We start from the raw sequence: 16,096 nt of genomic DNA on the forward strand, positions 1-16,096 counted from the left end.
TGCTCTTGCTTTTGTTATTAGTATGCGTATATGTATGTGTTTTTGGTCGTGTTTCTGGGTTGTGTAAGAACGTGTCCATTTCTCTATTTGCTAGCTGACCAACGGTACACAAGAATTCATTTTGTGTACAAACTTTTTTAATGAATAATTTCATCTATGAAATCTTTTTTCTCTCTTTTCCTCAACATTTTGTATATACATACATGTTCACGGGTTAGTAATTTATGTGCTTATATTTTTCAGCTTAATAACTATAAAAGAGTAATATTGTAGTGATTATAAAAATTAAAAACAAATAAATATAAATTATGCTATTTATATGTGGGTTATAAATATATAAGATCAGTTTTCTTATTTTTTTTCTATGAAAAATTTTTTTCTATGAAAAAAATGTAAATAATTTTGTCTGTCTATTTAAAACAGCTTTAAATAGTTGTTCTGAGGGAATATATATGATATCACTATTAACCAAACAAAACAAATTAGTTAACGCCAGATCTCTAATCATTTTGTGAAGTTTCAGAGATTACATACTGTTTTTAATTAGCTCAGAAGATGGGGGAATGAAAGTGTGAAAGTGTTTTTTTATTCATATGTGGTACCAAAATTTTTGATTCATTTTTTTTTATTGGACTTTTGTTGGATTTAATATATGATACAAACAAGGTTTGCTCCAATGAGGCTTATGAGTTTTATTCATTGTGCCAATAGTTCTGGTTAGTTTAGTTTGTATTGTGCATTTGTTGGATTTAATATGTGCTACCAAGTGTTTGAATTGATTCGATTTGTTGTTCACTGTGAATTCGGTGGAATTTTTTATATGTTTGTTATGAGGTTGATGCGATATTAATTGCGGTGATTGTGACATCAAAAAGTTTGCATTGCTGTTCTTTCTTATTTCATGTGTAAAACCAGATTTTGCGCTACTGATGTCTTTTCCAACCTTATAGTTAGATTACAGAGCTCTTGCTGCGAACTGGAAATTTATCTTCCATTGTGATGATATTGGTGTGTATTTTCCAAGTTCACACATGAAAAAAGTGATATATTTGATATATGTAAGTTCCATAATAAATTAATTCAATTTACAAAAATTAAAATAACTCACTTTTTTCTCCTCCAAAAATTGTCTTACTTGATCCGGTGTTTGGTTCAGAATCTTCAACCTACACACTAGCTATCTCACGCACTCTCCACATGAATGAGCCATTGGAGAAGAGGTACGCAAATTTTTTATAAATTCAATATATTTAAATCTCTTTGTTGTATATATTTCAACAGTAGAAATGGATGCTTAAATATTAAATCTTAATTTCTATTTAATTTTCAGATTTGGATTTTACCCAATCTACTTTTGAATTTTAAAATTTGAAAGTTTGGAGTTAAAATCATAATCGATCGGTGCAAATCTATTATGATCATTTATCAATCGGTTTAAATCTCATTTTATTAACAATAACTTTTATTTTTAGTTCACGAATTTAAATAAATTTTTGTCTTTTAAATTACTTTTTTCAAAATCTTAATACAATTTTCAACATTACGTTTCCACTCAATCTTTGTATTCCAAGTTAAAATTTTGAAACTACTTAAAATTTGACAATAAAGAGTGAAAATCAATAGAGATATGAACAAATCTATTATTCTTATTGAATATTATTTTAATGTAATATAATAAATTCTCAGTTTATAATTTTTATTTTTGCAGTTCTATGATCATCGCAATAAGAAGACAAGTTCTGACAAATTGATTCAATAATTATATCTCAAGTTATGAGATACATTTAAAAGTTTTATATTTAATTTTTATAAATAAGTAAAAATTAGGTGATAAAAACATTCTTCAATGTGAAGGTGAATAGTTTATTCTTTCGATCTATTTTTTAAAATAATGATAGCTACTCAATTTAAAACATTTATCAATCTTTTAACTTTCGATATTGTTGGTGATATTGATATCAATATAATTTTTTTTGCTCAAAAAATTTGTGTAGTACAACGATGAGTATAATATGAGTACATATCACAAACAATAATTTTATAATAACAATGTCATTGTATCATATTAAATAATTTATATTAAAGTTTAATCATTTCACACACACAATACGTATGCCCTGATCGCTAGTATATATAAATAATGTAGAAATCTATCTACTTACTAACTTCGATTCTACATTTTTATGTAATTTTTAGACGAGTATGTAACTCTTAATAAAAAAAATTAAAATATTATTAATTCTAAAATAATAAAAATCATATCTGAATAATAATTTCAAATGATATAAGCACAAAAAAGTACAAATTAGACTCTAAAATGCAACAAAATTAAATTAAAAAATATATTATTATTTTTAAATTAATGTAAATCAAATTAATTAATATATCTTAAATAATTACTTCAACTTTATAAACACAAAACGTTGGTAAAAGGAAGCAATAGTATGCTTACAGGGTATAGGCAAGTTGATAAAGTTTGAGATGACGTGAAAAGAAATTTTCTAGCGTTGAGGGTTCGATCCTCATGCGTAGCATATTTTTTGCTGAAATATTGTGAGGTATGCTCTAGGGATTGACCATATTGCTCATCTTTCAGATCTCTGACGCTTGTGCACATCCCTCAATTTAACTTTCGCATGAACCAATAAATCTCTGACTCATATAAAATAAGATTGTTGTTCACATATTTCGATTTAACTTTAACATTAGCCAACAATTATGTGATAAAAGTGGAACGAGATCCCTTTGGATAAGAAGGGAAGCAATAGTATACGACAAAGTTAAATAAAGCAGCTTCCGTACAATCACATCATTTCCCAAGGAAGAATATAAAAATAAAAAATGTTCTCTCAATCATTATTTTCTTTGAAAAAAGAGAGAGTGCCACGCGGGATCATCATCAAACATCTCTCCGGCATGGCGGAGAGAGACCCCGGCGGTTGCGGCCGGTGCTGCTGCAGCTTCATATTCACCTCCGGCCTCACCGCCCTCTTCATGTGGCTCAGCCTACGCACCTCCTACCCCACCTGCTCCATCGAGCAATTCTACGTTCCCGCCCTCAACGTAACCGCTAATTCCGCCGACAACCGCACCGTATTCTTCCACCTCCTGCTCGCCAATCGGATGAAGGACAAGGGCGTTCGCTACAGAAACATCAGCCTCACGTTCTTGTACGGCGGGAAGAGCTCGACTTCCGTCGTAGCCAATTACACGGTGAAGGGGTTCTACCAGGGACACAAGAAGAAAGCTAACCGCGAAGAGCTGGTGCAGGCCACCGGGGTGCCGTGGGAGGAGGCGGCCAAAGCGGTTTCCGGTGGTTCGACGGTGAACTTCGGCGTCCGGTTGGTTACCAGAGTGAAGTTCAAGATCGTGTTTTGGTATACCAAGTGGCACAATCTGGAGGTGGTGGGAGATTTGGCGGTCGGCGGCGGAGGGCAGAAAGTGGGCAAGAAAGGGATTAAACTGACTTCCGGTGCGCCGGATCGGGGCTGGCGCTGGGCCAGGTTTTCACCCACGGTTTTTTCCGTTGTTTTTGCCATTTTAATGTGTTAATAATTAATTAATTAATTAATTAATTACATGACTATCGACTTTTTTTGTGTCAACAATTTATTTAACATAGCTCTAATTGTTGTTTTTTAAACTCTGAATTTGATTTTTTTTAAGAACATTGAATTTGATTTTTGATGTATTATATTATCGGTAAATTGCTCATAAGCCCTTTGGAGCTAAGTCAATTGAAAAAATAATTGATTGATTTATAAGAAGAAATTCAAATTCTTCAACAAAAGGAGAAAAATTTAATCAAAAAATCCAAAGGGGCACAAGAGAAAGCGACAACCTCGTCATCATCATCCTTGCCAAGAACACCAATCAAAATGAAAATCCTATTTGATAAAGTAATTGAGATGAAAGAAAAACAGTCAGTGGTCACAGCCAGCACTGACAATAAAGAAAAAGAAACGGTGGTCACAGCCATCATCGTGAAAAATGAAAAAAAAAAAAAAAAAAAGGAAGTTCAAAAACGCCATTGAAAAAAGAAATAGAAAGATTGTCAATCTACAACCATAAAACAAATTTTCGAGAAAACAAATTTCGCAGAAAAATTCAAGACTGAGTTCTTCGAAACATTAAATTTTTTTAGAACAGTTAAACCAGTTGCAGGACATTGGTTACAGACTTGTGACACACGGAACATATCCAGAGCAAGGATATTACAAGGTGCTCCAGCACATAAAGTCGCAAGATTATTCTCAAATGAATTATTAAGTGGATTAGAAGTCAGTCCGAACAACCAAGAGATAGAACTATTTCCTTATCAACTAAGAAATAGTATTATCCAATTCAAGAGAGCAGTGTTCAAACTTTAAGGACGATCCAGTGTTAACATTAAACATCCATTCAACCATTCCAGACTGGGACAATGACAAATTTTACCAGCCAATGATATATATCCAATGCCGAAAGACTAATGAGAAATTTTTATTTGAAGGATCGAATGAAGACAAATCAGTTATGGATATCTCAACACTTAAGGATAAAAACATTAATCGACATGATCTCAAAAACAAAAAAAATTGATAAAAATTCATAGGTTCAAACAAATTTTGCATCTAATAAAATTTTATTAACCACAGGCACTACAATAAAAATGAATATTCGCAGCGTGACATCAACAACACATAATAAAAGCATGCTGCCAATTCTACTATTTACAGTGTGCCGTTCCATGAGCTGTTAAATTGCAGTATTTACAGCGTACAACGTGCTGTCTATAATCATGAAATATAATATAATATCTACAGCGCATGGTATGCCGTTAATATTATTTGCTTATTTCCCTGTAACTCGACAAACAAGCGTCAAATCTCTACTCTCATATTCTCTTTTCTGACCGAAACAAACACCGTGAGTCATCAACTTCATCGCTTCTAGTAGAGCAAGAAATTTAGAGGCCATATGCCGTTGAGTAATCAGTCGTTGTAGCTTTGTTTTATTTTGTTTTTGTTTTAATATTTGTGTGAATAAATCATTGTGTAACTTTCTCTAACCCTATGTTTATCTTTAATCGTTGCAGGACTTCCGCGTTAAGAGTTTCTGGTAGAACATTCTTCTTTCTCATAACAAGAAATTGAGGAGCCCATAGAAATCTCTCGCACAACGAAGAAACAGGCAGTCTTATTATTCACCTTTTCTCCTTCACCGAAATTCTATTATTTTAGACTTAAATCTATGAATGTACATTGAAATGTGATGTATTTTTTTGGTAAAAAATGTGGTTATATGGATTTAAGGGAAAAAGCTTTTATATTTATAATATTTGATACATAGATTTATATACAACTTTATTGGTGTTTGTAATCTTTTGATGATATATACCCAGAAGTAATCTGCCTGAAAAATTAGAAATCCTCGTTGAAATTTTTTGGTCATTTGAAACAATTCTTATGAACTTTACAAATCCTCGTTGATATTTTTGTCTCATTTCATATAATTTAGTGATTCCCAGAGGTATAAAGATGTGTCTTGATCTGTTGTAGTGATTTACAAACTTTGCTAGATGTCATAAATTTTGACAAGAAAAGGATTCCACAACTATGGTTTCCCACTGTATTGAAAAAATTATGTTGCTTCTTTACTTTTTATGGAACTTAATTTTAGCATTGTCTTTATTGTTGGGGTTCAATGAACTGCTCTTCTAGGATCCTCACGAAATTTAAAAGTTCTCTGTTGAAATTTTGAGATGAAACTTGATGTTGTAATTACACTGTTAAATTTGACGTAAATGTTGGATTTTTTTAATTGAGTTTCTTCGAAGTCGGCTTTTCTTTTAATGATTTTCAGGTCATCATTCAAATTATGGCTCTTCCTTGCCTACTTAGCTTGTGACGTGAAATTATAAATAAGGCTGCTCTTTAAAAGAGTTAGTGGAATGTGAAACTCAAATTTGGTAATTTAATTTGTATTGTGCGTGCTCTATGTTGCAATTCATGAGTGTGAATATGTATGACTATTTTTAATATGCCTTTTGTTTAATTGAAACAAAGGTTCCTTTGTTCGATTTTTGTTTCTTGTAAATGACAATTTGATATTTTAATTTTACTATTAATAAGTGGCCCTCATAACTTAAATTTTGGACCAGTAATGATTTAATAATATATTTCTACTTTGTAATAGAACGTGTATGTACTGTAGAATGTATGCAAGGTGATATTGAATGTAACATGATCTTCGATGCATTCGTTAGACTTGTCCACTACTTTCAATATTGAAAAAATACTTAAATTTGGTTAGCATTTGTCTCTATTAGAATCCAAAATACTCATGGATGATATGAAAATTTTATGAATATTTCTATCAAATTATGAATATTAGATTTACATTATCTAAAGAAATTTAATTTCCGATGCTTTTGGATATAATTACTTATACTCTAGTGCCATTCATAAAATTATTATTTATGGAGACCAATCCAGAAATATGTAGAGTTTAGTACAATTATTTTAGATGTTAATTTAATTCCACTATAAATAGTTAGACATCTCATAAAATGTTTGATGCCTAGTAAAGTAAAATTTATATAAATTAGAAATTAGCACATTAACACGTACACCGTTGTGTCTTGTAGTACTGCAGATGATGGGTTTTCGTGTAAAGAGCAGAAATAGGGAAGCGGGTGGCGGCAAAGGAGACGAAGAGTGATATTCTGCAGGTGTCGTGATGGAGATAGAACTCACCACTCAAAATCAACACCCCATGTGTTTCATGTGTCTGGACCTCGCAACATTCCTTTCACCAACTAGAGAGATCTAGTTCCAACTGGTCAGTGTTGATTTTCCTCGCTTTGATCCTTTTCCTTTCTTTCTTTGAGTGAGGAGGACTTAGAGTTTGGTGTTTTTATTTTATCAGTTTAACTGTGAACATGATCTTTAATTTTGTTGGATTTGGGAAAAGATTTAAGTCTGAGTTGATTTTGTTGATCTATGATAAAAGGTTTAGGTTGATTTTATTACATCGAAGGCCGAGATCTCTTATTGCACGTGTTCTCCAAGCGTACCAAAAAGTAGCCCAACAAGATAATTGTTTGCTTTGTTAATTATTCTGGCGTCTCCAATCAGCTTGGACAGTGCAAAAATTTTCGTATGATCTTCATTATTTTTGTATATACACACCTAATGTGCATCTGTTAAGATAAATTTTGGTTTTTTGTGAAATCAATTTTGAAACTTATAGTACAATTTTCCATATGGATGGTGTAGTTTAATTTGAGTAGGATATGTATAATATATGAATGTGTTGTGTTTGAGGGTTAAAAATGTAGACATGATATTGGAAGGTATATTGAAATTAATTTCAGAAACTTTTATACCGAAGATGCTCATTGCTTTTGGAATTTAGCGCACTAATGGGATTATAACTAATCTATATATTCTTTGCACATAACCTGTATACATGGATGTTGGACCTTTTTTTGTACTTCGTCAAGTCTAATTTCTAGAAGTAGATTAAAGCAGCATCTTATTTCCGAGTAGATATGTACAAAGTTAAACTGTATATCTCTCTCTAGCTTTAGCGATCATGATTATGTAATTGATTTAGTTCGATATCCCACTTTGATTAAACTTGAAAAGACTTTTTGAAATATATCATGTATCAGCCTAACTACCAGTTTTTTGTCCATTTTTTCAGTTTGCGGGTATTGTCGGTGGTCTCGGGGTAGCTGGCATATCTACATCTCTTCGGAGATATGTCTTGAGTACCACTTTTGGAAGATCTCCTTGCTTCGGGTCTGTTCTCTGCGGGAGGGTGTGTAACCCATATCTAAATTTATAGTATTGTGTGATTGATACATATTCTATTGATTTGCCGGTATTGAAAATTTAATCGTTGTAATATACAAATATACACTACCTTGTTTGTTAGAGATTTCATATTTTGATTTGGATCTTCAGACTTTTTTTTGGTATAATAAAGAAATTAACAGCTTGCAAGTGTATGCTGTAGATGATAATATCAACAGCCTGCATTCGCACGCTGCGGAAAAACCATTCCGCAGCTCACAAACGTTTGCTGCAAATACTAATATCCGCAGCGCGCAAATGCATGCTGCGGATATTATTATTCGCAGCATGTATTGTGCGTCGTAGAATGTGTTTTCCGTAGCGTGCAAATGCACGTTGTTAATAACTCCGGACTTTCAACAGCTGTTAATTGTACAGCCTGAATTGCGCGCTGCAGAAAGCGAATTTGCACGCTGCAAAAAGCCTTTTTTGTTGTAGTGAGGACACAAGGAGCTCATTCAAAAGAAATATTTAACAATGTTATCACAATTTGAGGCACCGATCTATTAATCAAGAGTCGACATGACCAAAGAAACTCAACAAATGCTGTGTAAGAAACTAAGAACATGATTTCCACTCACAAATGTGGACATTGCCAACCAATAAATAAAGAAGAAATAGCTGTCAAATAAGAAAAATCAATAAAAAAAAGTGGTCCGAAGCCACTAGCGATTCAGATGATGACACAATGCAAATTTATAATCGTGAACCACACCACGTGTAGAGGTGTCCCCTCAGATATAAAATGAGTTTTTTTTAATTATGTAGTGTCAGGGACGGTCCTCCCTCGTTCTTAACTTTGTACGCGGTTCTCTCCGTCTATAAAAGGAGATGATTATGGTATAAATGAATAAGTGTAGTTTGAGTCTCTCTCTTTCTTCTTAAGTCTATTATGCTCTGATTCATACAAGGCGTATGAGTATTATCAGAAAGTAAGAAACATAAAATCAGAAACAAATTAAGCCTTATGACAATTAACTAAAAAAACAGGGCGTAAGGAGGAAGAAGGCTGGAAGCCAACGATTGAAGATTCCTGGCCAGAGTAAACCTGGAGATCCGCAAGGAAAGTACCGTTTAACCAAGTAATCGTTGAGGAAAATCAAGGATTTAGCCTCTGCTCAGGACCGATATTGATAAATCAAGGTAACCTTTCTGAACCTCATACTGCCCTTAAATTAAAATTTATTCAAAAGCTTTATTATGCTTGGTATGACCATCAAACAAGAAATATGTTTTTTAAATAATAAGCTTCGAGATTTAAGAAATAAAAGTAAAACTTTGTTAAACACAGATCCAGTATGCACTCAGATCTATAATGAAATTTATACAATAAATCAACAAATATTTCTTTTAGAAACCTATCTAATTGAACGATATGGCGAAGATAGTTTACAATATATAAATGACTAAGATGATTAAGAAGTTTTCGCAATCTGGTATCAGAGCCAGAAACTTAAGAATCAAGATCAGGATTAGATCTACTACAAAATTTATGACATCAGAATCACCTTTAGGAGAAGGATTCAGATAAACACGTATGTATTTAAAATCTAGAAATAGTATCCAAGAACAAAAATATTGGATTAATAAAGTATGTACATCATTACGAGCAAAATATAAACTTATTATATTTAATTTAGCAACTAAGAATATCAGTTTCAGAATAGATATGACTAAAGAACAGCTAAAGACTCATACAAGAGCCATAAATTACTCTTCGATTCCTGAAGAAAACGATATAATAATTCAAGATATATATAGCAGACATTGAACAAAAACTTATAGATCTTGAAAAGAAAAAATCTTCCCTCATTTACTAATGACATATCTAGAAATAGAAGAAATCAAAAATAATAAAGAATATGATTTAAATATCACGTTCAACCAACAAAAGTTCTTAAAAATTTAAAAACTCAAAAATGACAGTTCTTCCCAATAATTGCTAATTAGTCAAGGTATTTTTACTAAAATATCTCAAACATTAAACCCAAAAAATAATCATATATTCTATTCTTTAAAAACAAAAGAAAAATCTTTACGAATAAACCTTGAACATAAAAATGAAATACTTCTTCTAACAACAACAAAAGTAGAATCAATTGTGAAACGAGCAAAAGAATCCGAAAGAAATAAACTAAAACATATCTATATTGAAGGACTTAAAATAATAGTTTCAGCTCATTTTAGGGAAGGAATCGATTCACCAATCAAAATTATTGTACGAGGTAAAAGAATAAATAACAATAAAGATTCTATACTAGGAATAATTACAGTTAATCTCTGTTATTCAAAAATTAAATTTTACTTATATCCACAATTCTCAGTATCTATACAAGATAAAGATATTAATAGAGTCTTTAACACTCGAATATCATTTTAAAAGAAAAGATTTAATGAGATCAGGAAATGCATCAATCAACATACATTATGTTGTTGGATTAGCATTATCAAACAGTGTGCATTCGCACAGTTCACAATCTAAAGAAATGATCGAGATTCCAACGATCTTTCAGGACATCACAAGGGTCCACCCAAGAAAGTGTTCATTGAAAAATAAATCCTCATAAGTTCGAATGATCTCAAAATAACGAAACATTCATTACCTCGAAGATCATTATCATTTGCTAAAAATGATGGAGATATACTCGAGAAAATTAGAACAATGAACCAAAATATTCTTAAAATTAAACAGCCCACTGTTGATGAAACAACTTCATCGTAACTATTTTAAATGGAATCCATAATTAAACTAGAAAAATATCTAGAAGAATTAGAGAATAAGCTTAATAAAATTAATCTAGCAATACAGGAATTGGAAAAAAATCTCAAGGAATACATCGACTTAGCCACGACTAGATTAATAATTGATAAGTAAAATTTATGCACTTAATTTATATATGAATTGACTTGATTTTGTGATATATTGAGTGGATTTTATGCGTGTTAGTTGTTGTTTTTGTGAGATGCAATGATTGGCGCAAAAGTAGCAAGAAGAAACGGAAAGACGAATTATGGACAACAACTTCAGAAAATTACTGAGAATGTTTGATGAATCAAAATCCGATCTCCACCATTCATAATAAATTTAGGATGTTTTGAAGCTGCTGTCAAAATTTCAGCTCGATCCGACGGTTAGATTGTGAGATATGATTTTTTGAAAAATACCGCGCAACAGAAATTCGAGTGCCATGCGCGGGAGCGCGAGACTATAGGCGCGGCCGCGCCGTTTGAGAAATTTTGAACAAAATGAAGACAAAATCACATGCGCGGGCATTCAAGTCCTTAAGCGCGCCCGCGATGTCGCAAAAGTTAGATTTTTTGATTTTTTGGGAAGGAAACTTTCGGACTTTCATGGGCTTTTATTTATTGAATTTGAAGCACATATAAAAGGTATTCTTTGGAACACGAGAGAGAGGAGCGGCCGCCACATATCAGAGAAGATTTTGAGAGAGCTTCAATGTGAGATTAGAGAGAAGAATTGGGAGAGAAATCTACATAAAAACTTGAAGAACATCAAAGGAACAAAGACGAAGATCGATCGATCGGACACGGCGTCGCATATTCAGATTTGTTTTCTTTTTTTCGAATTTATATTATTGATTTGATGTCTAGTTTCATGAACATGATTTGGTTTTATTTATTTTTTATCATGAACTAAATTTTCTTAGTCTAGAGGTTTGATGTAGCCTGTTTGAGACGCTTCTACAACTTTTGAATTTTATTGGATTGAATTCTCCTAGATTAATTATTTTTTTAGAATTGATTGTCTTTTCAATTACTTGATCACTAATTGAATTGTCATATTTATTCGAAATCATTGCTCGGGAGAGGAGATTTTTAATAGGACCAATAGAAATTACACCGTTAATTGTTTATATAGCTCGGAAGAGTATATAACGTTAATGGAGTCTTAGGAAGAACATTGTTTTACACATATCACTAAGATTAGATTTTTAATAGGGATATTAGAATTGAATCTTAGATGATACATATTATTTGTTGCTCAGGAGAGGAAAATAATACACTTAAGTTGTGGGGACCTCGGGTGCTAATCTAATCGTATAGGGCGATTAATAACGAATATAAACAATCTGTAATATAGACCATTTGGCGACGCAAAAACACGTCGCAAAAGATCAATTTTTTTTTTTCATGGGGGGTTGCGCTCGGTCGGCATTTTTTAGCCGACCGAGCGCCCCCTTGCTCCCCAACTCTCGGGTTGGGATTTCTAAGGCAGCGCTCGGTCTGCCTTTTTTTTGCAGACCGGACCCTTCCTGGGCAAAACTTACACCCCGTTTTCAGCAGCTGATATCTTGATCTTTTACCTCTTCTTTACAAGCTTTTCCAATCTAAAACATGCATATACATTACCAACATGTTCTAAACATATTTACAAGTCTATATCACATCTATTTGGTGATCCAAATACAAGATAAACTAAGTTGTCAACAAAGATACAACAACTAAAACATGAATACAAAGCTCTTGTTTCCTTTCAAACATGTCTACCAATTCAAACCATTCATAATATATGTTTGCTTTCTTAAAACCCGAGTCCTCACATGCTAAGCTTTATCTTGATCTATCCTTGTCGTTGTTGACTCGATCTCGCCCCACCTATTGCCATGCACACATACAAAACAAAGCAATAACCGGATAATTCCGGTGAGAAACATAATTCCCAGTATAAATGATATGAACATGCTATAAGACTAAACAAAATACAATGCATGTTTCAAAGAAAAAGATATCAAGTCTGAAACAAGGAGTTCTTGGTTCTTGGGATCCCGGGGAATAAAATCTTTAACTAACCACCGACTCTCCCTTTCGAGGTGGCGTCAAACATCTTAAATCCCCTGACTTTGATACAATTATAGTAAGTCATCTAGCTCTAGGATTAAATCTATATCCCTTGCCACTTACTACAACTTACCAAACGTCAATTGCAATCTAGGCCGCCAGCCCTCTATGCGTGTTGGTTTTGGCTCAAGAGGATTGCATACCAAACTAATGCAAATCAATATATAACAAGCCAAAGCCACACATACATTTCATGCTAAAACAAGCAAGGTCAAGCAAGCATACAAACAAGTAAATCAACTAGACATACAAGTATGTGGTTTAAGGGAATTCGAGAATTGTATCTATCTCGAATATTCTGTCCCTTCAAGGTTGTATCGATTTATACCTTTCTTAATTACTTGTTTTGAAGTCAATTCAATTCTGGAAATCTACAACAACAAAACAAGTATAAAAATATGCTCCACAAAGATCAATCTTGCAAGCTAATCTTCAAGCAAACCTTGAGCTATTCTATCCTGGTTCGAATCTGCAATCTCGAGTTCAATACTCCTTCAAAAACAATCAAAACGTAGCTATCGGAGCGGTGATCGCAGATATATATTTATCTTGAATTTCTGACAACCGGTTCGCAAGAAATCGAAGCTCAAAAGAACTGAAAATGGCATTTTTTGTGTTTCTGAAATTCTTCTCCCTTTCTTCTGAATGTTCCACGTACAAAGGCTAGGAAACAAGTGGAGATTTAGATATATATATATAGCATATTTGCAGTTTAGTCCCTAAACTTTTGACTAATTGCAATTCAGTCCCCGAAAACTCAAAATAATTCAATTTCAATCCTAATTAATTTAAGAATATTAGAATTTAATTCTAAACTCCAAATATTTCCAAATTAAATATTTTTGGATTAAAATTAAATAATCTCAGGCCTTACATAAGTGTTCTTGACTATTAATTGAATGAAATTCATGAAATTATGTTAATTAGGAGTAGTTCTTGTCGAAATCAGGTGAAATCAAAACCTCTAGACTATTTTCTCTCATTGATATTTATGAAGTTGTGTGCGCGTTTTGCTAAAATTTTTAGAATTTATTTAAGTTGAAAACCAAAAATATTTATTTAAGTTTCTAGATAAAGTTGAAAATCAATGTTTCTCCTTTGCAAGATTCATTGTTTTCCAACAGAACATAGCCTGTCTCAACCTCTTTAAAGTATGTAAACCAGTCCCTTCTAGGAGACATATGGTATGTACAACCTGAGTCCAATATCCATTTCTCCTTAGGATTATTTGTTAATATAGCTAGGACCTCAGCTACTTCATATTCTTCTAATATATTTGCTATGTCAGTGATTGAAGATGTTACTTGTCCCTGATTTACCTTTCTTTCGGGGCAAAAACTTCTAATATGCCCTTCTTTATTACACGACCAACATGTTCTTTTTGTTCTTGACTTTGATCTGGATCGAGGTCTCCATTTTGTATTGGATTCCCTCCTTTCAATGGACCTTCCTCTTACATTTAATCCTTCACCATTTGGTTTATTAAGTTTACCATTTGCCTTTAGATTTCTTTGGAATATGCAGCACCTGTCACTTATTCAAGGGTGAGAGTTTCTCTTCCATACTTAAAAGTATCACGTAGTCGATCATATGCTTTTGGTTAAGAATTCAGTAAGATTTCTTGATCTTCATCATCAATATTTACATCCATATTCTCCATATCAAAAATTATCTTAGTGAATTCATCAATGTTCTCGTCTATTGACTTGTTCTCATCCATCTTGAAGCAGTAAAATTTATGTTTCAGATATATCCTATTCGGTAAGGCTTTTGTCATATACAATTGTTCTAACTTGATGCACATCTCAGAGGCAGTTTTTTATCGAACAACTTTTCTGATAATTTGGTCGCTTAGACTAAGAACAATTGTATTTCTTGTCTTCTTCAATATCTCTGCTTTGTTTATGTGGTACTCAGAATCTTGGATTCACCTTGTAGAGCTTCGTCCAATCCTAGATTACCTAGATGAGCAACCATATTTTCTCTCCATAGATTAAAATCGTTATTTCGATCAAATTTCTCCACCTCAAATCTTGATGTGCACATTGCTAAAGAATGTCCCTGGCCGGTAGAAATCCTTATCAAGAAATTCGCAGAAGAGAATGAATCGGTAGCTAAGAAGAAGCAAAACAACAAATCGAATCCCTTTGCCCAAGATCTCAATCTTGGGCTCTGATACCAGTTTTTGAGTCTCGAATCACCGAAAGCAACCACAGGCAACCAAAGTAGTAACAATGAAAATCGAAGTAAAACGATGCAAGCTAAAAGAAATACAAGAACACCACCATTAATTTGTTCGTATTATTAATTAATCCTACATCCAAGATTCTGAGAACATCCTATGTGAATCCATTATAAATCAATCAAGATCAAAAGCGTTTTAATTCTCACTGGAGCATGTTACAAGCTATAACAGAAACTTAGAACAATGCAACCAGGAAACAAAATGGGAAGTCTCCTCATTTTCAGCTCAGTTGCGAGCACTTTAGAAGATGATCTTGAATCCAGATAAGAAGCCCGTGTTGCAGAGAATACAATCGAGAGAGAGTGTGTGTATCTTTCAGACTTAATCTGTTCTTCTCACTTAACTCACTTAATCTTATTTAACCAACCTAAATGCCTTAGTAACTAACACATTAACAAGTCACAACCATTGGATAAAGATTAGAAAACAAGATTGGCCTGGACCGTGCAATGCAACTAATCGAAGTCAACTTAAGTCTTTACAGAAATAATTTCATATGAATTGAAAATCAATGATGATCGGTCCATTCACGATTTCGTTTAAAATATTCAACAAAAAATTGAAAAATGCGCAAAAGAATGGTAAGAAAAAATACAGAAATATGAGAAAGAAGAAAGAGAAAAGATATCTAATATTTTAAATGGTGAGTAATATAATTTTTTTACTCAAAAATCTATCTATTAAATTAAAAACAAGATCAAATATATATCTTCGGTTCTTCCTCGGCCCGAGGACTGGGAGAGGAAGCAATAGTATATATATGACGAAGTTAAATAAAGCAACTTCCCCGTAATGAGAAAAAGTCCCAAAAAGCTAATCAACGGCAGTTCATCTAATTGTTCCATGTTTGCAATATGGCTACAAGCTTTTGTTTTCAGCCATTTTTCACGTAGCCTTTTCAGTTCGCCGATTTCTGATAATGTTAATCGCGGTGGTCAGGTCTATGGCTAGAGGGGAGTCTCTTGAAAATGCCTGGAAAAGTAGTCCAGCATCAAAGTATATATATGGACAATGAAAAAAAAAAAAATACAAAAACAATGAGCGTGCAACTCAAATCTTTTAAGTCGTGTGTAGGAGCGTTCATCGACGATAGCAGAGACTCTTCCGTTGGTCAATGACTCAAGGATTCCACGAATTCTTCTGGTGTTCC

The 16,096-nt window shown here is 32.9% G+C and overlaps 1 protein-coding gene across 8 annotated transcripts; it reads left to right on the top strand.

The window, feature by feature from the left end:
• Positions 1-2,819: 2,819 nt before the first annotated feature.
• Positions 2,820-7,951, top strand: LOC140881759 (protein NDR1-like). 8 transcript variants are annotated; one of them, XM_073287316.1, is made up of 5 exons: positions 2,820-3,503; positions 5,078-5,172; positions 5,845-5,950; positions 6,629-6,822; positions 7,690-7,951. In XM_073287316.1, the coding sequence occupies exons 1-2, from the start codon at positions 2,842-2,844 to the stop codon at positions 5,133-5,135; spliced, it is 720 nt and encodes a 239-aa protein (XP_073143417.1). In that variant the 5' UTR covers positions 2,820-2,841; the 3' UTR covers positions 5,136-5,172; positions 5,845-5,950; positions 6,629-6,822; positions 7,690-7,951. The 8 variants fall into 8 exon arrangements, 5 of the variants coding, with proteins under 5 accessions (XP_073143417.1, XP_073143420.1, XP_073143416.1 ...); XM_073287319.1 differs by having other exon boundaries at positions 6,637-6,822; XR_012150037.1 differs by lacking the exon at positions 2,820-3,503 and adding an exon at positions 4,850-4,908.
• Positions 7,952-16,096: the final 8,145 nt, after the last annotated feature.

This window comes from Henckelia pumila, chromosome 2 (genome assembly GCF_033568475.1).
Source record: "Henckelia pumila isolate YLH828 chromosome 2, ASM3356847v2, whole genome shotgun sequence".
Lineage (NCBI taxonomy): Eukaryota > Viridiplantae > Streptophyta > Magnoliopsida > Lamiales > Gesneriaceae > Henckelia > Henckelia pumila.